General features: G+C 41.3%; 1 protein-coding gene across 12 annotated transcripts in view; it reads right to left on the bottom strand.

The window, feature by feature from the left end:
* The window catches only part of adgrb1a (adhesion G protein-coupled receptor B1a), a 449,476-nt gene that overhangs the window by 207,020 nt on the left and 217,415 nt on the right, over nucleotides 1–25,041 (bottom strand). For all 12 annotated transcript variants that reach the window (XM_078397552.1, XM_078397555.1, XM_078397557.1 and 9 more), the window contains 5 exons: nucleotides 21,424–21,532; nucleotides 18,170–18,316; nucleotides 11,102–11,177; nucleotides 5,693–5,795; nucleotides 3,316–3,359 (listed from right to left, as the gene is read on the bottom strand). In XM_078397552.1, the coding sequence (XP_078253678.1) occupies nucleotides 3,316–3,359; nucleotides 5,693–5,795; nucleotides 11,102–11,177; nucleotides 18,170–18,316; nucleotides 21,424–21,532 (479 nt within the window). The remainder of the gene's footprint in view (nucleotides 1–3,315; nucleotides 3,360–5,692; nucleotides 5,796–11,101; nucleotides 11,178–18,169; nucleotides 18,317–21,423; nucleotides 21,533–25,041) is intronic.

Below are 25,041 nucleotides of genomic sequence, written 5' to 3'. Positions count from 1 at the left end.
GTTCAACGCATTTAGCTGAAATTGATAGACATTGGTTTGTCTAATGTCAACTTTATGGCTTCATCTATCTACCCGCACATTCACAGGGAATTGTGCATTTCAGTTTTGATGATCGATAAAACCATTGGCTGAATCATACTACTGAACTTAGGCCAGCTCACCCATCACCAGTGAAGATGACAGAGGCTACAATGAGTGGGCAATAGAGGGTGATGAGCCTTGACAGTCGCAATCGTCTAGCATCTGTGCTTCTTCGTCTGCGTATTATTTATGAGTAATAGCACAAAAAACCAATGTGAATAAACACGCCTGGGAAGCACAGGGCACATTCAATTCTCAAAATCTCCATCACAATTTCTTTTTGTTTTCTCTTTGCTTCAGAATAACGTGTAATCACACAGAACATTGATTTAGGTGCAATATCAAAAGCACAATTCTTTTCATAAAAATAGCACCGCGAAATGAGAAAAGTGCCTGATGTGTCCCAATGTACCGCCTTCTGTGGGACTGAACTATTCGCACCAGAAGCATTTCAAGTTCAATAGCTGGTGAGTGCTGATCGCACAGGCAGCATCTGGGGTTGTAATTCGTCACGGCATTGCATGCCAAGCAGGAATTCTCAAGTGTGACCATGCGATAGAGGGTACAATTGCGCTTGCTTTTGTTGTCCCTTGTGATGAATGGACATCCATCGAGGCTAACAAGGGAAAAATGGACATTTAGATACCTCCCTGGTGCACAATCAAGTGGTTAATGGGAGGTTCCAAGAACACTTCAATCCTCAACAATGATGGGGCCACCGTGAGGGTGCTAAAAACAAAAACAAACCCAGAACTACTTTCAGCCAGAAATACTGGCTGGTTGACCTATCTCAGTTTCCTCCTGAGAGCCCTAACAGCACAAAAGCATGCCTTCAATCACTTTGAATCATTGCGCATGATATCAAAAAAGGCTGGATAAAACAAATGCAATGAACCAGACAACATCATTGTTAGTATATCAGCAACCTCAGTTCTCCAACAGTCTGTCTGTCCTTTTCAAACTCTTTTGTTACTTTTGGTAAGTTTTAAAAGTTTGTGTAAATGTTCTTAGTTTTATGTGGGGGGTGGGGGAGGGGGAAACATTTCTCAATCTCCTACCTTGCCGGAGATGAGATTGCTTTCCGGATCACATCTCCGGTCGCTCTGCGGCCTAACACTGTGGAGCTGGAGGCCTTGCCTGGGACTGACTTTGAGCCCCCGCTCAAAGTCAGATGGACTTAACATCTGACCATGCGATTCCTTGCCTGGATCGCTGCTCCAACGTGGCCTGCGGACTTTAACATCAAGGAGCTCACAGTCTCAGGTTGAGACTGGTCGGGAGCTCCAAAAGCCACACATGGTTTGATATCCCCGACCCGGGGTCCGATCGCCTGACACAGGGGAGCTCAAATCCACCCCTCCGCAATGCAGGAGCTGGATCGTCCCGATGAGGAAGGCCCGCCGCTGACTAAGGGGAGTCAAGATTGTCCCGTCAACGGAAGGTTAGAGGCCCCCGATCGCTGGAGGACAAAGAAGGGAGAGATTGAACTTTTTTTTGTCTTCCATCACAGTGAGGAATGTGGAGGAGTCACTGTGGTTGATGTTCATGTTAAAAAGTATTTTGTGTGTCCTGTTGGTTTTTATTGTTATGACTGTATGGCAAATGAAGTTCCTCGTATGTTGCAAAACATACTTGGCTAATAAAGTATTATTGTGATTGTGATTGATTGTGATTGTGAAAACTAGTTGTCTCTTCAGCAGAAACGTTCCTGTAAGTTACAATACTGGAATCTATGCACCATTGGGGTAAATTGCCCATTTATGTTGCAAGGACAAATCCAACTGGCTAATCACCGACTATTCAATCTACTCTCAAGCATGAGCAAGGTGAGGGGAGCCATAGCCAGCAGTACTCATGCGCCAATAACCTTCTCACGCTCATCGACAGTGGTAGCAAGCAGTACTCTTGCACCAATAACTTCCTCACTAATGTCAAGTTTGGATTTTGCCAGTACCATTCTAGTCCAAAGATTAAACAGCTGAATTCAAGAGATGAGGCAAGAGTGAATGCTGTTAATATCAATTAATGGGGACCAAAGGAAAATACTTCAGTGGTTGGAGTCTAAGGTCACATGAAGGAAGGTGGCAATGACTGTTGGAGATCGATTATCCCATCTGCAATGTTTCTTCCAAGATAATATCCTAGACACAACTCTAACACTTCCATTTGGACTTCCTCAATAAATGAAGCAGTCCATGTTTGCATCTAACAAGATAACTTTCAGGCATAGGGTGAGAATTGACAAGCAGCATTCCCACCATGAAAATGCTGGACAATTACCTTTTCTGACATGACAGATACTAACCATCTACCACTGACACACAATGGTGTTCTTATGAATATATCTCCACCATTAATCCAGGGAGGGGGTCATCATTGACCAGAAATTCATCTGGACTAGCACATAAATATTATGATGACAAGAGACAAGATACTTTGATTGAAAAAAGTCTTGATAGTCCATAAATGTCCACCATCTGCAATTTAGAAAGAGCATTGTGGAGTACTATCCAGTTGCCTGGATGTCAGCAGCTCTAAGAAGCTTTATACCTTGCAAGACAAAGCAGCCAATTTGACTGGAACCCCATTCATCACCATTAAACAATCATTTTTTCAACACCAATGCATTGTAACTTCAGTGAATATCATTCAAAAATGCACTGCAGTTCCCCTCTTAGACCATCCAACAGAAATTCCCAAAGTGGGGAACTCTACCACCAAGAAGGTCTGCAGTTGCATGGGAACACCCCCTGCATGTTCACCTCCAAGTTGCACACCATCCGGACAGGCTAATATATTGCAGTTCATCTATACTGAACTCCCTGCCTAGCTGCATTGTCAGAGTGCCTTCATTAGAGAGATTACAACGATTCAAAATGACAGCTAATTACAACCCCCTAACAGCAGTTAGTGATGGTCAACAAATGTTGTCCATAACAGTGATGATCATATTTCAAATAAAAATTTAGAAAGGTATACCTTTCCCAGTGCACCAACTACTGCCACAAGACAGGTGCAGTGAATGGCTAAAATAGAAAGGAAACACTGGCATTGAATTTTAATAGATTTCATTAAAAATTTAATCAAATCCCCGACAATGAAGCAAGAAAACATATTGTACTGTTAATCAATTTTGGATTTCAACCTCAACACAGACAACATTCAACACAATACTTTACTAATTGGGGCTGTTATTAAATCAGAGACTGAATTTTATATAATTTAAAAACTTACGTGTCTGTCTCATCCCATGCAATGCATGACTGGTTTGTGGTGCCCTGTAAAACAAAATAAACACACTTAGAATACATGTGTCGGAAAAAAACTGCAGATGCTGGTTTAAATCGAAGGTAAACACAAAATGCTGGAGTAACTCAGCGGGACAGGCTGCATCTCTGGAGAGAAGAAATGGGTGACATTTCGGGTCTGAAGAAGGGTCTCGACCCGAAACATCACCCATTCCTTCTCTCCAGAGATGCTGCCTGACCTGCTGAGTTACTCCAGCACTTTGTGTCTACATTTAAAATACAGCTGATTCTACTGGGGGACAAATTGAACATTTTACAATTATGCTGCCTATATCTAAGTTGCAGTCAGGTAAATTAATATTTTCCCAACACAGTTTATGCGCATCACCAGATTACATTTTGTATGATTCTATTGTAGATATAAATGTCTTGCTCTACAGCAATATAAGAGAGAGAATGAAGGAAGAGGTCAAATTACATGGTCAGATACTCTTATCATTCAAGTCAATCAGCAAGAAACTAAGAACTCCTGGATCGGGTACATTGCCACTCACCTGACCACTTTCCAAGTGAATCTATTGTCAACAAACACTAAAGAATCTGAAGACCATTTGGAATTCATTCCAGTAAAGGTTATTATAGGCAGACAAACCCTCAATGGATTTCTAGTTATGGCATTTCAACAGTTTTTAACAACTGAATAGGTTCTTGCTCACTTCAGATGCCAGTTAAAGGTGAGCCATGTTCTTGTGAGACTGCAGACCAAAGGCTGAAAGGCCATCAGCTCGCATTTCCCTAGTGGATATTATTGAAGCAGTTGAGTTTTCATCAGAGTGCAAGAGCTTCTAGCTCGCTGCGTTTGACAGCAACATTTTATTCTTAACTTATTTTGTTAGTTTGATAAAAGTATCGAAAATAAATCTTCAAAACCACAACGTCATGTTGCTAGGTCTCTGGATCACCGTCTGGTAGCAGAACTGTAATGCTTCTATCCTCGTTTATCTTTAAAGGAATGTGTCTAGCACGTTGTAATGTCAATAACTGATCAATTTGCCTTTGAGGTGTGGAAGGGTAGGGGTGGTCGGTTATGTGAAACATGATATTTCAAAAACACTAGAAAACAAAATGTTTAGATCAATCATAAAGCTGTTTCCTTTAAGACGTCCTTCATGCATGGCAATGTTGTTTATATCCAGTTCAAATATATGAACAGAATTCACAATGCAGTCTGCTAAACTAATGGGAGATCAAATTGAGGATATTTACATGACTCAGAATACATACATTACTGAAAAAAAACCAATTGCATAATAATTGTCATCCAGGAGATTTTAGTGTTAAAATAAAGAAAGTTGTAGTTAAAAGAAATGCACATTAATGTAATCATGAAGAAGGTGTGGCAGTGTCGGTACTTTCTTGGAAGTTTAAGGAGAATTGGCATGTCTTTATATTCTTCAACAAACCTCTACAGATACACTGTAGAAACATTCTGACTGGGTGCATCATGGCCTGGCACCACAATTCCAATGCACAGGAATACAAGAGGCTGCAGAGAGTGGTAGTCTCAGCTTTGTCCATTGCGGGCACAGTTCTCTCCTCCATCAGAAGCATTTACACGAGGCGCTGCCTCAAGAAGGTAGCACCTATAATCAAGGATCCCCACCATCTGGGCTATGCTACTGTGGGAAGAAGGTATGGAATCTTTAAGTCCCACACCACCAGAATCAGGAACAGCTACTTTCCTGCAGCTATTCAGTTCTTGAATCAACCATAATCTTAGTTTGGTGCACTTCTTGCACTACCGAGGACTTGTTTTGCGCAATGTCTTGTTTTATTGTGCAGTCTATTTCTTTTCTCTGTCTTGTAGAATTTATGTATATTTTGTTTTTGTGTGCTTGCCTCAATTTATATGCCTGTGAATCTGCTTTAAGTAAATATAATCTTACTTGTATCTCACATATCTGTGCACATGACAATAAACTTGGCTTGGCTTGACTTGACACATCACCCCTTGTGAACTAGAGAAGTCTAAATGGTAATTAATATTAAAATGCAGAAAGCAAAGCATTGGGTTTACTGTAATATCGCTAATTCCTCAGTTTCTTCATTAGGAGATAATTTCTCCCATTTCTACACTGAAACTGTGACAGTTGTCAGCTCAAGCTCCTAACAATTAACCAAAGGCTATTCTTCAACAGTGATTGCATTGATGAGGTAACAATATTTTCATTCCGTGTCAGTGCAATAGTTTTCAATTGTGAATAAAATATACAGCTATAGGGCAGAACCAAATCAACCTCATCTGAAATGCGGTGTTTCATACAATTCAATTGCAGTGTACATGACTTGAGTGCATAACTTACATTGTATAGATGAGAAAATTCAATTTCCAAAGGGCTGGATAAAGATTTTGGCGAAGGCTTTACAATAACAGAGATTATCTTTGAATTCAGCACTGTGGCATTTCTGAAATTGAAATCAAAAGAGAGGAAATATGTTAGCGATTAAAAATATAATGTTTCTTTTAAATCATAGGTAAAATAATTGGGTCTCACCACCAGGCCTGTGCCAATGACAGTTTCTTTGTTAAATTAATAGTGCTTGTGTCATTAATTAGTTGTTTTGAGCATGTTATTGGTGAACTGTAATATTGTGGTTTTGACTCATTGTTTGTTACAATAATGTTGTTATTTTCTCAGCAAATGGAGGACTCTACCATTGCAAGACGAGTTGATGAAATGTAATAGCACCCAAGCCATGATATTTTTAGTCACCAAAATGACACTTCAGGCATGTATAGATATCAGGAATGGCAAATGTTGGGATCTAGAGCAAAAACAAACTGCTGAAGGAATTCAGTGGGTCAGACAGCATCTATGAAGGGAAATGGACAGATGACGACTCGACAGAGGACCCATCGCCAGACTCTCAGGATGGTCAGAAGTGTAATCAATTGTAATGTAGTTACAATTTTAATTAAGAAATCTCACCACTACTGCGTGAAGTGACATTACTTTGAACATAGAACATAGAACAACAGTTGAGCACAGGAACGGGCCTTTCAGCCCACAATGTTTATGCTGCACATGTTGCCAATTTAAACTGATCTCATCTGCCTGTACATGATTCATGTCTCTCTATTCATGTGCCTATCCAAAAGCCTCTTAAATGCCACAATCATATCTGCCTCCTGCACTACCGTATCTGAACCCCTGACAGTGCGTTCTAGGCCCTCGCCATTCTCTGTATAAAAAAAATTGCCCCGCCCATCTTCATTAAACTTTCCCCTCTCACCTTATAGCAATGCCTTCTAGTGTTGGACATTTCCACCCTGGGAAATAAGGTAGTTCTGACTGACTACCTTATCTATGCCTCTCATAATCTTATATACAATATTCATGAATATACATTAATTCCACCTCCAAATTAAGTTGAATATTAATACGTTATGCTTGACCACTAATCCCAGAACTGTTTCACCATGCCCCAAATCTTTGTGAAGGAGGTTTTCTATTCTGTCAAAACCTCTTAATTAACCTTCACAAACGTGTCCTGTTCCCTTCCACTGCATTCAGTGTCATTTAAACCATCTATGTTTTAATTGGTTTTAACACTTTTGTTTCATCTACCCCATAATCTGAGTTTTTGTGGAGAAAAAGACCCAGTTTTCAAGTCTTTCTCTGTCTCTCTACTTCCTTATATGGCAGCATCCTTGTAAATCAGTTATAAATCCTTTGACTTTTTCATTTAGATAAGTGCGTGGTAGGCCATCAAAGGAGATAACAATCTCCAACCATGATCCCAGCCACGTGTGTGGATCCTCGATAACCTTCTGATTTAAGTCACCAAGATGAATCATATTCCCCTGTTTATACTCCATACTCTTTACATTTTATTTTACAAATACCTATACAATGATTCACGTTTAATGTCATTTATGCAATGGGCTTCAGTAACCCCAGTAGGAATTTTAATGATTGAACCATTTCCTGTATAAAATTATGTCCCAATTCTCAATTCCTTTTGTGAAACTGTCAATGGTTTGTACTCTTTATGAGGGACCTCCCAATCAAAGATTTCCGATAGCGCAGAATTAACAAGCACAATTTCTATCGTAACCTCAACTGGCTTTGGGAGTTCATGTTTCATAAATCAAATTAATCATTATTCTTCCATCATAGTACAAATTTTCATAAAATACCACAACACCAAAGTACTGCAATGTCGTGAAAGAAAAGAGTTGTTTGCTACAAAATTGAATCAATTCACAGGAAAGGTTTCATTGAGAAATTCTGTAATTCATAGAAAAATGTGTTTGAGACCCCCAAAAATGCCTTCTTTTTATCTATCAGTCTGGCTTCTCTGCATTTATTTGTCACTGGTGGCATATCTCAACACTTGTTGCAAGGAAGAGAAGATGCAGCTGAGAATCTCGGGGACAGTGCCAGACACAAGGAAATGTAAAATAACTTGTCCATGCTGAAAGATTCCATAATTCCTATGCAGTTCTTCCTGAATCCTGCTGCATTGTTCACCCAAACTGTTGTGCTTTCCCCTTTGGTCTTTGTGGACAAGATCAGTCCAGTTTTGCACCATCAATCATATTATCATAAGCTCATAAGATCATAAGGTCTTAAGTGATAGGAGTAAAATTAGGCCATTCAGCCCATCAAGTCTACTCCGCCGTTCAACCATGGCTGATCTATCTCTCCCTTCCAACCCCATTTTCCTGCCTTCTCCTCATAACCTCTGACACCTGGACCTGCACCTCCTCCAACCTCATCTACTGCATCCGCTGCTCTAGATGTCAACTTATTTATATCGGCGAAACCAAGCGCAAGCTCGGCGATCGCTTCGCTGAACACCTGCGCTCGGTCTGCATTAACGCAACTGATCTCCCGGTGGCCCAGCACTTTAACTCCCCCTCCCATTCCCAGTCTGACCTCTCTGTCATTGGCCTCCTCCACTGCCATAGTGAGGCCCGCCGGAAATTGGAGGAGCAGCACCTCATATTTCACCTGGGCAGTTTGCGGCCCGGTGGTATGAACGTCGACTTCTCCAACTTCAGATAGCTCCTCTGTCCCTCCCTTCCCCTCCTCCTTCCCAGATCTCCCTCTATCTTCCTGTCTCCACCTATATCCTTCCTTTGTCCCACCCCCGACATCAGTCTGAAGAAGGGTCTCGACCCGAAACGTCACCCATTCCTTCTCTCCCGAGATGCTGCCTGACCTGCTGAGTTACTCCAGCATTTTGTGAATAAATCTAATCAAGAATCTATCTATCTCTGCCTTAAAAATATCCACCGACGGCCTCCACAGCCTTCTGTGGCAAGGAATTCCACAGATTCACCACCCTCTGACGAAAGAAATGTCTCCTCATCTCCTTCCGAAAAGAATGCCCTTTAATTCTAAGGCTAAGACCTCTAGTCCTAGACACTCCCACAAGTGGAAACATCGTCTTCACATCCACTCTATCCAAGCCTTTCGCCATTCTGTATGTTTCAATGAGGATCCCCCCTCATTCTTCTAAACTCCAGCGAGGACAGGCCCAGTGCCGACAAAGAATCTTCAATCAAAAACTGTGATTCACTTGCATGTCCAAGGATAACCTCTCTGCAAATCTATTCTTCTGGAATTGAGTAAAAATGACCATCTGCTCAAAGCCATTTGCTGCTACTGCAGGGAATTGGGGGAAATTACCACAAATATTGACAATTTCAATGGCTGCATAAACGTTTGACATTCCTGAAATTTGATTTTTAAATTTGTGATCTACAAATTATATATTACCTAATCTACAAACGATATCACTTGCACACAAAGTCAAGTCACAGAAAATGCTTTCCATGACTGAAGTTAGCCATTAAAAAGGAGGTAGTAACAGTTAGCTTGGATAAAACAACTTTTTCCTACAAGATTAATGGTGGAATTAAATGCCAGTTGAGACCATTGAACCAGACGCTATAAATAGGTCCAACAGGCAATAATTCACTTCTAGAGTAATGTTGCATTGTGACTGCTTCTTGGACAGATGGTATAGTTATAGGTGGAAGCATAACACCAGCCTCAATTCTTCAATTTGTGTGGTCTTATTGAGAAAACAATACCTCTCACTAAATTTGGATGGATTAGGTTGATTTATCAGATCGGTTACTGCTGAACATATTGGCTTTGTCCTTTATTTTACAGTTCTTCTTGATGTACTGCCCCACTTGAAACATCTCAGCTATGTAGGGAAGCTTTGATCAAAGCAGCTGTGATCAATGTTATCAATGTTCCCCCTGTTGTAATTTGGAAAGCTATTGATAAGCAACCTGTTGATATATATGCACAAACAGCAAAACCTGAAGCGAAGATCGCTATTTTATACATAACCATTAGAACGTCGGTGAGGCCACATTTAGAGTATTGTCTTCAGTTCTGGGCACCATGTTATAGGAAAGATGTTGTAAAGCTGGAATGTTCATAAGTTCACAAGCTATAGGAGTAGAATTAGGCCATTTGGCCCATGAAGTCTACTCTGCCGTTCAATCATGGCTGATCTCTGCCTCCTCATCCCATTTTCCTGCCTTCTCCCCAATAACCTTTGACACCCGTTCTAATCAAGAAGAGTACAGAAAAGATTTACAAGGATGTTGCCAGGATGAGAGGATCTGAGCTCCAGGGAGAGGTTGAGTAGGTGGGGATTATTTTCCTTGGTGCGCAGGAGGATGAGAGGTGATCTTATTGAGGTGTATAAAATCATGAGAGGAATAGATCGGGTAGATGCACAGAGTCTCTTGCTGAGACTAGGTGAACCGAGGACCTTTCACCGTCCGGCGCAGCCTGGAACGTGGCAACCTCAACATCCTGACCGCGGGAGAAGACGGCAGGGGAAGAGAAAAGACATTCTGGCCTTCCATCACAGTGAGGAGGGGACTGGAGGAGACTCACTGTGATGGATGTTTCTTTTTTGGGGGGTTTTGTGTTGGTTGGGGTTGTGTAATTTGCTTATTTTATTGCTCTTATTGTTGGACTGTGGGTGACGAAATTTCGTCAAAAAAACTTGTTTTCTGGATGACAAATAAAGATATCCTGAATCCTGACCAGAAGACATAGGTTTAAGGTGAAGGGGAAAAGATTTAATAAGAATCTGAGGGGTAACTTTTTCACACAATGGGTGGTGGGTGTATGGAACAAGCTGCCAGAGGAGGTAGTTGAGGCAGGAACTATTTCACAAAAATAGTCCCTTCTGTCTGCAGGTAATTAATTTCCCTCCATTCCCTGCATATTCGTGTGCCAATCTAATAGCATCTTGATTGCCACTGTCAGGTCAGTGGTATTTATATTAAATTTAAAGATAATTCATAAATTATAGATTAACTTTTACTTTTCAGATTTGGCTGATTTTTCCTACTACACATGAAGCATACCAGAGAAAGGGTGTAAAATTAGATTAAATTATTTGGCAGGATTTCCTGAAAAATTAAGTTAAAAAAAATTAATGAATAGCAGATAATGTTTGGCATCCAAGAATATTTTCTGAAAGTGGAAGTTATGCAGATTTGTTTAGGATGAGTAATGGATGAATTCACAAATGCTTTGAATGTATGAATTACTTATCACATCAAAGAACAGAAAATTGCAACAAGAGTCAAGGATACGCTGTTATACATTATCCCATCTTTATTCCCCAATCTACTTCATTAGAATGGTCTAATTTAATTAAGCATTACCCTAGAAGCAACTAGATTTAACCAGTTAAGTAAAACTCAGTCATGTTCAACGATTTACCTTTGAAGATCCAGGAATGTTCCGAGGTTTCTATAGAGGATGGTTCCAATCACATACACTGAAGAATCATCTGGCTCTGCAAATATAAGTGCAGATGTGTTGGAAAGTATAGTTAATTTGTTAATTAAAAATCGGTAAAACATTTTTTTTTAAACATATTCTTCAAAATTTTAATTTCTCCTTAATATACATAATACATTTTGTAGGTGTGTAGGTTATAGTGTACAGGTTGCTAATGTAACTGCATATCTCCTTCATCTGTACCCTCAATAAATATGTTCACTTCTTCATTCGCTTTAAATTCTCCGGCTGATTTTCACCTTTGTCTTGTCATTAAATTACAATTTTGAACAACATTGTGAAGCTGCCCTGCATTCTCACAGCCAAGTAATGTAGCTAATTCAAGCTGAGTCCACTACCGATAGCAAAATAGTTGACGCGAATTTGGAGAAATGTAACCAGCTAGTTCTCCTCCCACATCCAATTAATGTATGAACTGGGTGAAGTGGGTCAGATTGCCTTGGGTTCCATTCAACAAAGTACAGGGAATATTGTTTTCATCCAAGTATCTCAGTTCACCCAATTCTGGTTCTTGAAAGTATTGCTTTTTAATATTGACTTTCACAACCTCTCTATGTCCCACAGCATTTCAGGCCAACAAATGCCGATAAATTCATTCCTCCTTTGATGCCCCAATAAACAATATATCGTTGCTTCACTGAGTTGTGGTCTGCATCCAAATTCATTCGACTGTGCAATGAATTTTGGAGGCAGAGCACAACAATTCTGTTCTGCTGTCGAGCATGTCCAGCACAAACGGCAGGCGATGAATATCTCAGCAGTCATTGGATGTGAAGGATTTTTCAATGTTTTCTTTAGTTCAAGATCCCAAATTGCATGGACTGAGGTCCTTTGATGGTATCCCTGACACACAAATAAAAGCAAATGATCAATTAATTTTACAAAATATTGCATTTCCACACTACTCCGTTACAACGGCTATTTCTGTAATTATGCTAGGTTATTTCCTTCCACTCAGAAGTCAATTCAGCACACTGGTCACCCTATCAATGATGCACAGTCTCTTGAGGTTAATCCAGATGGCATGATGGTGCAGCTGTTAGTGCTGCTGCCTTCAGACCCTGCTTTGGTCCAGAACTTGGTTTGTGCAAGTTTCTGTGTGCCATTTTCATGTTCTCTTTTCAACATGTGAACTTTGCCATGTGCTCCCTCCCACCTCCAAAACTATGCTGGTGGATTACTTGGCTCTTCTAAATTTACTCTGGGGGTTGATAAGTGGCAAAAACAATCATATGGCATATAAGAAAAAACAAGCTCTCCACAGGGAGAATATGCACACTCCATGCAGAACTGGGTTAAGGGAGCTGATTTGTTCAGAAATGTTGAAATTAATTTACTTTGGCTTCTGCAAAGATTCCTCCTTCTCATAACAATCGAAACATAATAGCCCAAAATATGTCCAATTGGAAAATGTCTTTGGCATACACTTCAAGCTTTCTATAAGTTGCCACTTATCAACCCCATTATGCATCTTTAGAGGTTTTGTCGGACTCAAATATAATAGCATGAGATCCTCAGATTTGTACTGCTTATTGCCTGGTACTTTTTTGGTGTGCGCTCTTAAGTGCTTAATGTCAGTGGCTTCAATTATTACAAGCCTGGTGTTACAATTCAATGGAGAAATTGATATACAATAAAAATAATTAGCAGGAATGACAGAGCAGACTGTCCTTTTTATGTTGTTCAAACCTAATCTAAACTGATAGGATGAAAGTCCATTCATTCTAAAATCTTTAATGATTCTATAATACTCAAGTTTAATTAGTTTCTATATTGTATTACTTTACAACACAAAATTTCACCAGATTGGCGTAATTTGGTTTTCATACTGATAATCACACAATGATAAACTAAATGTAAGTCATTCTTCTTAGACAAACAAAGTTCACAATAAAACTGCGAAGAGACCTGGCAGCATTCGATATTGCCACAAAAGCTTTAGTTTTAGCCTTAGGAATTCAAGAAGGTGGCACCTGCTGGATGCTGATGTGCATACCACACATGTTTACACTCCATTAGCTTCATGGCAAATAACCCTGAGTATATTGTCAAAATTACTAATGACAGGGAGACACAAGAGACTGCAGATGCTGGAATCTGGAGTATCAAACAATCTGCTGGGGGAATTCAATGGGTCAAGCAACATCTGCAGGAAAAAAAGTAATGGTCGACGTTCCCTAATGCAGTCTTGACCTGAAATGTCAATCCTTCCTCTCCCCGACAGATGCAGCTCGACTCGTTGAGTTCCTCTAGCAGATTGTTTGTTGTTTCCTTATGACATATAAGGAGGAATGTCCTTTGAGTTCAGTATGTCCTTCTCATCTCCCAGAGCTATCTCCTCAATCCCATTCTCCAATTATTTCCCTGCTACCTATTCTCTCATGCAAGTCCATTGAAATCCCCCTGCAAACTACCCAGGGTAATCAAACGTCATCTCTACGATGTTTTTAGGAAACTGCAGTGCCCCGAGGGAAGCCCAATCAGTCATAGGGAGAATATACACACTCCATGCAGACCTGGGTCACAGAAGCTGAGAGACCATGGCTTTACCTGCCTCACCACTGATGCCAAAGACTCAAGGAACTGCAATCTTGAATGAAACACAGTGCTGGAGTAACTCAGCAGGTCAGACAGCATCTCTGATTCTTAATCAGTCTGAAGAAGGATCCAAGCCCGAAACCTTGCCTGTCCTTTCCTCCAGAGATGCAGCCTGATACGCTGAGTTAATTCAGCACTTGTTTCACCCGTCATTGTGCTGCCTGCGTTAAATCTGCCCTATTCCACAAAATTGGGGCTTAAGTTAAAACATTAATAAAAAGCTAATTTGCATCAAAAACATACCGAAGTATTCAGCTCTCCTACAAATAAATGAAAATTGAAAATCATAAGAAAATTACCATTTGCCATGGAAACTTCACTATAAAAGAATCTAGACCTTGAGAACCAAAACAGTTGAAGTTCAGGGTAGATGTGTAGATTTTAAATGGTTTATCTCGAAAGAGTCACGTTAGCTGTCCTTGAAAATGTTTGGCATGACTCTCCACATTGTGCTTCAGAAATGTGGAATTCTTGTCAGTAACAGGTACAAAACTCTAAAGCAAATTTGATAAAGTGGACTAACTCAACTAATGCATAGGCAGCCAGGAGTTTGTAACTAGAATCAAATACCAATTCAGATGTGCCCTATTACTGCATATATTTTTAGAGACACAGCACGGAAAAATGCCCTTCAGCCCACTGAGTCCGTGACGACCAGCGACACTACAATACAATACAATATATCTTTATTGTCATTGTACAGCGGTACAACGAGATTGGGAATGCGCCTCCCATACGATGCAATAATTTAATTAGCTAGTCAGTAATAATTTAAACAACCCACCTCCCATACGATGCAATAATTGAATTAGCTAGTCAGTAATAATTTAAACAACCCAATGAAACAAATTGTAACAGTTTTAAAACTAGCACTATCCTACACACTAGGAACAATTTGCAATTTTTACTGAAGCCAAATAACCTCCAAACCTGTACGACTTTGTAATGTGGGAGGTAACTGGAGCACTCGGGGAACCAAAGTGGTCACAGGGAAAATGTACAAACTCCATACAGACAACAGGATCGAACCCAGGTCTCTGGCGCTATGAGGCAGCAACTCTACAGCTGTGCCACTGTGCCGCCCAAGTTAATAGGCAATGGGGAAACAGGAAGATTCCTGAAAGGATGCCTCAAAACTATTGGCATTCAAGCACTTCAGCCTTCAATTCACAATGTCCACCATCAAACAAAATGTTAAGAGACATAACATGTGCTAGAGGAACTTAGCAGGTCTGGCTGTATATGTGGAAGGAAATGGATGGACAACATTTTGGGTTAGGAACCTTCTTCACACCAAAGGAGGGATCCGACTGAAAATGTGATTTATCAACGTAATTAATGAAGGATCCCAACCAAAAATGTCATCTGTCCATCAAATAAGTACAAAAAGCTGGAGTAACTCAACGGGTCAGACAACCTCTCTGGAGAAAAGTAATGGATGATTTTTCAGGCCGAGACCCATCTTCAGACTGAGAGTCAGAGGAGAGTGAAACTAAACGTATGGAAAGGAAAAGAACAGATCAGATCCGGCACCGATGACCAAAGAGCCCACAATGGTCCATTGTTGGCTGTGAAGGAGTTAATAATGAAGGAATACAACAGTAATACTAATAGAACGTCTAGGGTGGGGAGAGATGGAGAGAGAGGGAATGCAAGGGTTACTTGAAATGAGAGAAATTCACATTTTCTCATTTTTCTCATTCATGTGATTGGAGCAGAATTAGGCCATTCGGCCCACCACATCTTCTCGGCCATGCAATCTATCTCTCCCTCCTAACCCCATTCTCCTGCCTTCTCCCCATAACCTCTAACACATGTACTATTCAAGAAAATATTTATACCATTGAGTTGTAAGTTGTTCAACCAAAACACAAGGAGCTGTTCCTCCAATTTGCATTGGGCCTCACTCTGATACTGGAGGAAGCTTAGGACAGAAAAGTCAGTATGGGAATGGGACGGGTTAAAGTATTTAGCAACTGCAAGATTGCGAAGGCCAAGGCAAAATGAGTGTAGGTGTTCAGTGAAACAATCGCCCAGTCTGCGCTTGGTCTCACTGATGTCTTGGAGTCCACACTGAGAACAATGGATACAGTGGATGAGTTTGGAGGAGGTGCAAATGAACCTCCGCACACCTGAAAGGAATGTCAGGGTTCCTAGATGGAGTCGAGTAAGGAGGATTGGGACAGGTGTTACATCTCCTGCGGTTGCCTGGGAACAGGGTGGTTTGGGTGGGAAGGGATGAGTGAACCAGGGAGTTGCGGAGGGAACAGTCCCTGCGGAAAGCGGAAAGGGGTGGAGATGGGAAGATGTTACTAGTGATGGGATCCTGCTGGAGGTGGCGAAAATGCCAGAGGATTATGTGCTGTATTCGATGGCTGATGGGGTGAAAGGTGAGGTTGAGGGGAACTCTGTCCCTGTTGTGACTGTGGGGAGGGGAAGCAAGAGCAGAGTTACGGGATACCAAGGAGACACGTGTGGGCCTTCTCTATGAGAGACGAGGGGAACCCCCATTTCATAAACAATGGGGACATCTCGGATGTCCTGGTATGGAACACCTTATCTTGGGCGCAGATGCGGTAGAGACAGAGGAATTGGGAGTAGGGCATAGAGTCTTTGCAGGAGGTAGATTGGGAAGAAGTGTAAATAGACAAAATGCTGGAGTAACTCTGCAGAACAGGCAGCATGTCTGGGTAGAAGGAATGGATAAGGTTTCGGTTTGAGACCCTTCTTCAGATTGAGAACCAGGAGAGAGGAAGACACAGAGATAAGGAAGTGCAAAATTTGAGACGAGATATCAAAGGGGATGGAGGTCAAGGAAAATGTAGAATAGATCATTGTTAGCTAGGAGAAGGTGACACCGAAACATAACATTTAATCAAGGGGACAGTCAGACTGGTCTGAGAACTAGGAAGGGGAGGGATGGAGAGAAAGGGAAAGCAAGGGTTACTTGAAGTTAGAGAAGTCAATATTCATACCGCAGGGGTGTAAGCTGCCCAAGCGAAATATGAAGTGCTGTTCTTCCAATTTGTGTTGGGCCTCACTCTGACAGTGGAGCAGGCCCAGGATAGAAAGGTCAGTGTGGGAATGGGAGAGGAAGTTAAAGTGTTTAGCAACCGGGAGATCAGGTAGGTTTAGGCGGACTGAGCAGAGGTGTTCAGCAAAACGATCGCCGAGCCTGCACTCGGTCTTGCCCGAGATATAGGAGATCGCACCTGGAACAGCAGATACAGTAGATGAGGTTGGAGGAGGTGTAAGTGAACCTTTGCCTCACCTGAAGAGACTGTTGGACGGAGTTGAGGGAGGAGGTATGGGGGCAGGTGTTGCATCTCCTGCGGTTGCAGGGGAAGGTACCTGGGGAGCAGGTGGTTCGGGTGAGATGGGAAAAATTAACCAGGGAGTTGCGAAGGGAACAGGTCAAGTGGAAAACGGAAAGAGATGGAGATGGGAAGATGTGGCTAGTGGTGGGATCCCATTGTAGGTGGCGAAAATGTCGGAGGATTATGAGCTGTATGCGATGGCTGATGGGGTGAAAGGTAAGGACTAGGGGTCCCTGTTGCGACAGTGGGGGAGGGGGAGCAAGGGCGGAACATAGAAGAGGGATCCTTAAAGAATGAGGGTATCTCAGATAGTGTAGTCCAGTTAGCTGTGGGAGTCAGTAGATTTGTAATAGACATCATTTGATAGTCCATGTCTTGTGATTGATGCAAAGAGGTCATGAAAGGGGAGGGAATGGTCCAAGTGAATTTCAGTGCAGAAATCCCTCCGTCTTCACCACTCTGTGCTCCAAATTCTCCAACAAAGTTTCAAGATGGACGGTAGAAAGTACCCTGGCGTTGCATTATAGCCTGGCAAGGCAATTTCACCACAAATGAACACAAGAACTTGCAAAGGGTGGTGGACTCAGTTCGGTCCATCACGGGCACTACCCTCCCCTCCATTGATAGCATCTATATGAGGCACTGCCTCAAAGAGGCAGAGTCTTGCACGAAGAATTCCCACCATCCTGCTCATGACCTCTTCTCATTGCTACCATCAGGCAGGAGATACAGAAGCCTGACGCCCACACCACGATGTTCAGCAAAAACTACAATGGACTTGGGTTTTTTTCAATGTAATGTTTTTGTACAAATGTCTTCTTTCTTTTAGTATGTATAATATCTGTATAATTTGTTCATTGTGTGTTTATCTAAGTCTATGTGCCTGTAATGCTGCTCATGTATATAACAATAAACTTGAACTTGAATTAAATGTTGAAGTGGCCATATTGCAATAAATTCCTCATGGCCCCAGAAAGAGAGTTTATTTTAAATGTTCCATCTATGTTGGAACTTCCCATTGGTATCTAAACAGCTCCAATAATAAAATCAAAGGAGCACAATAACAACATACCTATTGATCCCCTGGTGGAAAAGATGCTTTTTGAAATAGTGACTTTATCTTCAGAATTCCTTGCCCAGTTAACCATCCCTCTCCATCCCTTCATGGGGAAATTGATATCTGTAGCTCCATTGGCTGGCCGCTTATAAATGCATATCACTGAAAACAAAAACACATGTAATTGGTCTCTTACTTGGTAACAGATGCTGCTGGTAAATTCTGAGTGTTATCATCACACAAATATATTGAACACAAACAACACCATTTTCAGAATAATCCAAAATAAAAACAGTAATAAATTGACAAAGCAACTCTGAACTTCCCTCTCTTGTCAATGCAAACCTTCAACCTGGTTTCTCAGTTTTCGCTGTGACAACCTATTTCCTTTTTACAGCAACACTGCATTGTCTCACCTCTCTCAGATATATCAGCAAAGTACTATACTGCATCATAGTGCACAGCTCAAGAAGCGGGAATTTAAATGCTAGCTCTTTCATGCTGGGGTGAAAGTTTTGCTCCATGAAAAGAGGGAAAGAGAGAACTCAGAAAAGAGGGAAAGAAAAAATAAAAATAATCTCCTCAAGCAAATAAATTCTGCATAACTCAATTATAGAGGATGCACTTGTTGCATGCATTCATATGATTGCAAATGTAGATTCTATTTCACAACTATCTTCAATTTATTCTGTTCAACAGTTTATAGTTCTTTGGAAGCACTTGGTTCTAAAAGAAGCCACACAAATATATTGAACACAATACACTTACAGGTGACAAGTATGGCTTTTGCAATAAATGAAAACAATAGAGCATTATTTGCATAAATAATTAAGACAATTAAGGCAGACACCTTAGAAATTATGTATCTGCTGTGCCATTCATATTTTCCATTGTTTCAAAAGCCTTATGCACTCTATGATATTTTTCAATTGAGTAATTTAAGTATCTGTTGAATCATAGCCTCAGAAAGTTATGTAAAATAAATCAGTTCTTGCACAAACATCTTATTGCATACAATTTATTGAACAGGAAACATCAGTTCATGAAATTAAAATCTTGATGAACAGACACAATTCAGCACACACTGACACTGCTGGCACTATCATTGTATGTGCATCCATGCATTCCAATTATAGAGAGTACCATTTCCTCTGGAGACACTTGCCTTGACAAACATGCCGACGATTCCTTTGTGCACCACCTAAATATGTTAATGGTTGTATTCAAGCAGTTCTACAGCTGTACTCAGCAAGAGAACAGAACATCATTTGATTGAGGGAGTGGGGGAAGCAATAAAAACTGGAGAGTATAAAAAGATTCAGGAACAAAGGAAGTGTCACAGACCTGTCAGAATATGAGGCATGCACAAAATGCTGGCGTAACGGCGGGTCAGGCAGCATCTCTGCAGAAAATGGATAGGTGGTTTCAAGTCAGGACCCTTCTTCCAACATGTCACTTATCCATTTTCCCCAGAGATGCTGCCTGACCCACTAAGCTACTCCAAAGTTTTGTGTCTCTCCTTGGTATAAATCAGCATTTGCAGTTCTTTGGTATCATCTTTCAGATTCAGACATGATTCAAATTCAGACCTGTCCTGGGTTCAGACAGATGCCGTCTGAAGAAGGAACTCGATCCGAAACGTCACCTATTCCTTTTTTCCAGAGATGCTGCCTGACCCGCTGAGTTACTGCAGCATTTCGAGCACTTCAGAACAGATTATATCTGTAATAGACGTAATCACGAAGAAGGTACGCCTACAAGTTCCTCTACTTTCTTAGATGTTTAAGGAGATTCAATGTGTCATCAAATACTCTGACAAAACTTCTACAGGTGCATTGTGGAGAGCATCCTGATTGTTTGCAACATGGCCAGGCATGGTGTTTCCCACACACAGGAATGCAAAAGGCTGTAGAGAGAGGTGGGTTCAGTGGTTCATCATGGGCACAGCCTCTCCATCATTGAATGCATCGATATGAGAAATTGTCTCCAGGAGGTGGATCTATTATCAAGGTTCTGCACCATCCAAATAAGGCCCTCCTCTCAATGCTACTATTAGGCAAGAGAAGCCACAAGCAATACACCACCGGGTTCTGGAACAGTTATTTTCTGACAAAGTTGTCTGGTTTTTCAAATTGTGTTTTAGCACTCTCGTTTTTTTTCAAAAGTTGATTAGTTCATAAGCTATAAGAGCAGAAGTGGGGCCCATCATGTCTACTCTGCCATTCAATCATGGCTGATCTATCTTTCCCTCTCAACATCATTTTCCTGCCTTCTCCCTATAACCCCTGACACCCGTACTAATTAAGAACCTATCAATCTCCACCTTAAAAATATCTATTGAGTTGGCCTCCACAGCCTTCTGTGACAATGAATTCTACAGATTCACCACCCTCTGACTAAAGAAATTCCTCCTCATCTCCTTCCTAAAGGTACGTCCTTTAATTCTGAGGCTATCACCTCTGGTCCTAGACTCCCCCACTAGTGGAAACATCCATTTATTTTACTGTCATGCAGAATGTATGTGCAATTTATGTTTTTGTGTGTTGTCTTTCACCATGTTCCTGTGATGTTGTTGCAAGTAAGATTTTAATTGTACCTGTATCTCATAGTCCTTGGGCATGTGACAATAAACGCAACTTGAGTTGACTTGATTTTACATACTTTGATAAGGTCACCATTAGATTCCTTTGCTCCGTCAAAACTGTCCTAGCCTATCCAGTCTCTCCTTATAACTCAAGCCTTCCAGTCCCAGCAACATCCTCGTGAATCTTTTCTGTGCCTTCTCTGGTTTGCAGGAAAGAAAAAAAACTCTTTCCTATACCTTAGCGACCAAAACTTTAGTGACTTTAGTAAGTCTGGTGCTGAATAATAACACATATTCTACTCGAATTATTGGTATAGTTTCCTTACAGGGCAAGAGAGTTTAAAGAACACAAATTGTCCCATTCAATTGAATTATTTTAGATTTTAGATTACAATAGAAAAATTTGAACTCCAAAACCTTTCTGACTTTAATTTAGTGAGTTTTATGCAGAAACAATAAAGGCAGAACTTCAAAGAAGAACCACAAACAAACTACCGAAAGTATAGATGGAAGGGAAAGGAGGACACTGGAATTCTGCACAGATCTGAAAGTCCAACAAACCTTCCTGACATTGCGCCATTAAGCCGTTATCCTTAACATGATCACAATGCCAAGGCAGCAAACACTAAAATCAATCTAATGACATATACCTTGTAAACATTTTAGAAATAAAAACTCAGCACACCTAGATTTTCAGTGACGAGATAGGAGTCCCTGAAATCATTCATTCGCAAGCCAATGACATCAATGAAATTCTCAACAATCTGCATCACTACTTTTGAGTTTGGCCCAGTCTGCAAGATGAAAACAAAACAATATTTGTATTACAGCAGTCATAAACTTAATATATAATTGCCCAGAAAATGTTGTTAGATTATGTTAATCATACCATATAGCAATGGCAGCATATTACAACGCTTTCAAAATTAAGTTCCAATGGAAGACATGGATGTTTTTGTGATTTGGCACATTAGGCTTTCGAGGCAAATATTTCAAGAGACAGCATTCTTATAATAGTTAGTTCTATTGGGTGATAACCAGCATCCAGTTCAGAAACTGTCCCAAATGTCTTATTTACTTTACTTTATTTTATTGTCACGTGTACTGAGGTACATTGAAAAGCTTGTTGTCACGTACTAACAAGTCAGCAGAAAGACTATAATTGATCACAATAAAGCCATTCATAATATTCAGATACAGGAATAACGTTTAGTGCAAGATAAAGGCTAGTAAAGTCCGATTATAGATAGTCCGAGGGACTCCAATGAGGTAGATGGTAGGTCAGGACCGCTCTCTAGTTGGTGAAGGGATGGTTCAGCTGCCTTGCAACAGCTGGGAAGAAACTGTCCCTGAATCAAGAAATTCTTGAGCCCATCAGCTTATGGCATTCTGCAGAAAGTCACATTTGCAATTTCAAACATTATCCTCTTTAATTTTAGAGCAATACATATATAGAGCAATGAATTCTCTGAGAAAATGCCATTGTGCGCTTATTGATATAATTTCCATGAAAACTAAAATGCCGGTTATGAATCCTGGGCATTGGACACATCGTGGATGTAGGTGACCAGTAATGTGCACCTGCATTAAAAGTCATGCAAAGTCATCGAGCAAACAGTAAATGCCTTAATTTCAAGTTGGAGTGACCCCTGGGAAAACAGGTCATATCTTCAGAAGCCAGCTTCCCTTGCAATTGTCCCAACGCAATGTGCTGACACCTCCTAAAATAAGAATTGGTTTGGCTTGGGACTTTCAACTCAAGTAAATTCTTAAAGTTATCTAGATGGCAGATCTCCTTCAGCAAACAATCATCACAATACCAACTCCAACTGATTCATGACAAAAAAAGACACAAAGTGCTGGAGTGACTCAACAGGTCAGGCTGTCAAAATGTAATAGGAAGGAACTGCAGATGCTGGTTTATACCAAAGGTAGACACAAAGTGCTGGAGTAACTCAGCAGCTCAGGCAGCATCTCTGGAGAAAAGGGATAGGAGACATTTTAGGTTGGGACCCTTCTTAGGACTGAATGTAGTGGGGGTGGGGGGGACAAAGAACTGGAGACGAAAAAAGACCAGAACAAATCAGGGCCAGCAACAGATGACCTCAGGCAGGGTGGTTGCCTGGTAGGAACATTGTTGGCTAGGGAAGGTGTGATCTCAAGAGGTATACATTGTTGCAAACTGTGGAACTGGTTAAACGACTAGGTGGAGGAAAGGGGAGCAGGGGGGAGTGGGGAGGGGAATATAAGTAGAAGTTACTCAAAATTAGAGAACTCAACATTCATATCGCTGGGTTGTAAGCGACCCAAGTGAAATATGAAGTGCTGTTCCTCCAGTTTGCATGTGGCCTCACTCTGGCAATGGAGGAGTCCCAGGACCGAAAGGTCCTGTATAGGATAGACAAAGTGTTGGAGTAACTCAGCAGGTCAGGCTGATTTTTATATGTTCCAACTAACTCATGTTTGTGACATTGCCTGACCTGAACCTCGACTACTGAGCCGCCCCCAATAAGTGATCAAAGTCACCAGAATCTAGCCTATTCTGACCCCTGACCTGTTATTATTGGTCACCTCCAGATTTGTGGCCAGGAACTAATTTTCACGCTGACCAGTCCTTCAAATCCACAACTCTCCACTCTCAGCCTCTCTTTCCTGTAATCTCCTGCGACATGGAAGTATTTGATATTCTTTGTAAATTCCACACTCGTGCTGCCTGTAATGGGTCTGTTTCTTCAAGTACAGAATTTCTTATCATCTAAGTTCTTGGGTGTCAAACGCTAATTAATTATCCATGACCAAAATGATCAATGGCCTAATAGGCAGTGCCTATTTATTGTGCTTCTTCAGATGCTGAAGTACTTCCAGGCCATAATATTCTTCTCATCCCATCATTTCCATCTGTCGCTCTCATGACCAGTTAATTCCGTTACCTTCCGTCCATCTGCACATGAGGCTGTTGATTAATGCAGGGGCATCAGTTACTAGAAAGCTTTGTTTAGAAAAGAGGTACAGCGCAGAAACAGGCCTTTCGACGTACCGGGTCTGCGCCGACCAGCGATCACCCCATACACTAGAACTATGGTACACACTTGGGGCAATTACCAAAGCCAATCGACCTACAAAACCTGTATGTCCTTGAATGTGGGAGGAAACCAGAGTAATCGCAGAAAACTCATGCGGTCACAGGGAGAACGTACAAACTTCGTATAGAAAGCACTCATAGTCAGGATCGACCCCGGGTTTCTGGCACTTTCAGGCAGTAACTCTATTGCTGCGCTACCGTGCAGCCCTAATGCTGCTCAGAATATTATCTAACTGGACATTATTATGAATGACCCTGTTCAATGCATGGTGAAAATGGATTCAGCTGCTGGGGCATTGCAGCCAGGTGGCGATCATTGCCCCACCCTCGCGCCTATCCACCCACACACCTACCCACCCACACACCTACCCACCCTCACACCTACCCACCCTCACACCTACCCACCCACACACCTACCCACCCTCACACCTACCCACCCTCACACCTACCCACCCACACACCTACCCACCCACACACCTACCCACCCACACATCTACCCACCCTCACACCTACCCACCCACACACATGCACACTCCTCCTTCCTCTGTTTCCTCCTTCCCTCGAAAGGACAGTAATCAAGCAAAATCTCAGCCCAATGAATGCACAGATCCAACTTTTTTGTAAACCAAAGTCCAAAAACAGGTGGTGTTTGCAAAGTGCCTTGGAGTTGGTTTGCATGGAGTCACTGTCTAGACTCAAAAATGAGGGATGGTGACAAACAGTCTGTTGAAGGGCAAAGCTTCTGCAAGAGTTACAACCTCAGGAAAGACTAGGATGTGAAAATATTGGTGAGAAAACAAATGTAAATACTTCCAACAAAATTAGAAATTAAATGTCATCTTTATCTAAATCTAAACAACAAATAAAAGAGCAGAATCACTCTGTGCATCTCTGCATTATTTCTGCTTTCCGAAATGACCACAGTGGCTCAGACACTCTGCTCAATCATGTTTGTCAGCTGATGCTTTAGATAAAGTTGTTTTTGTTACTCAATGCACTAACTTAATTCATTATCAGGCAACACACATTGAACGGTGACTAAAGAACATATACAGTAAAAAATCGCATTGCCATCCATTCTCTCTCGGTGCCACTTCTTCCATGATAGTTGCCATAGCAGCAGAACTTGGCTGAATACACTCAAATCTGTGGGAACCGGTAACAAATATTTTATTTTCTGAGTCTTTACCCAATAGAGAGTAATCTGATAAGCGTGAGCAC

This window comes from Rhinoraja longicauda, chromosome 4 (assembly GCF_053455715.1).
Source record: "Rhinoraja longicauda isolate Sanriku21f chromosome 4, sRhiLon1.1, whole genome shotgun sequence".
NCBI lineage: Eukaryota > Metazoa > Chordata > Chondrichthyes > Rajiformes > Arhynchobatidae > Rhinoraja > Rhinoraja longicauda.
This window is presented reverse-complemented; position numbering and strand designations above follow the sequence as displayed.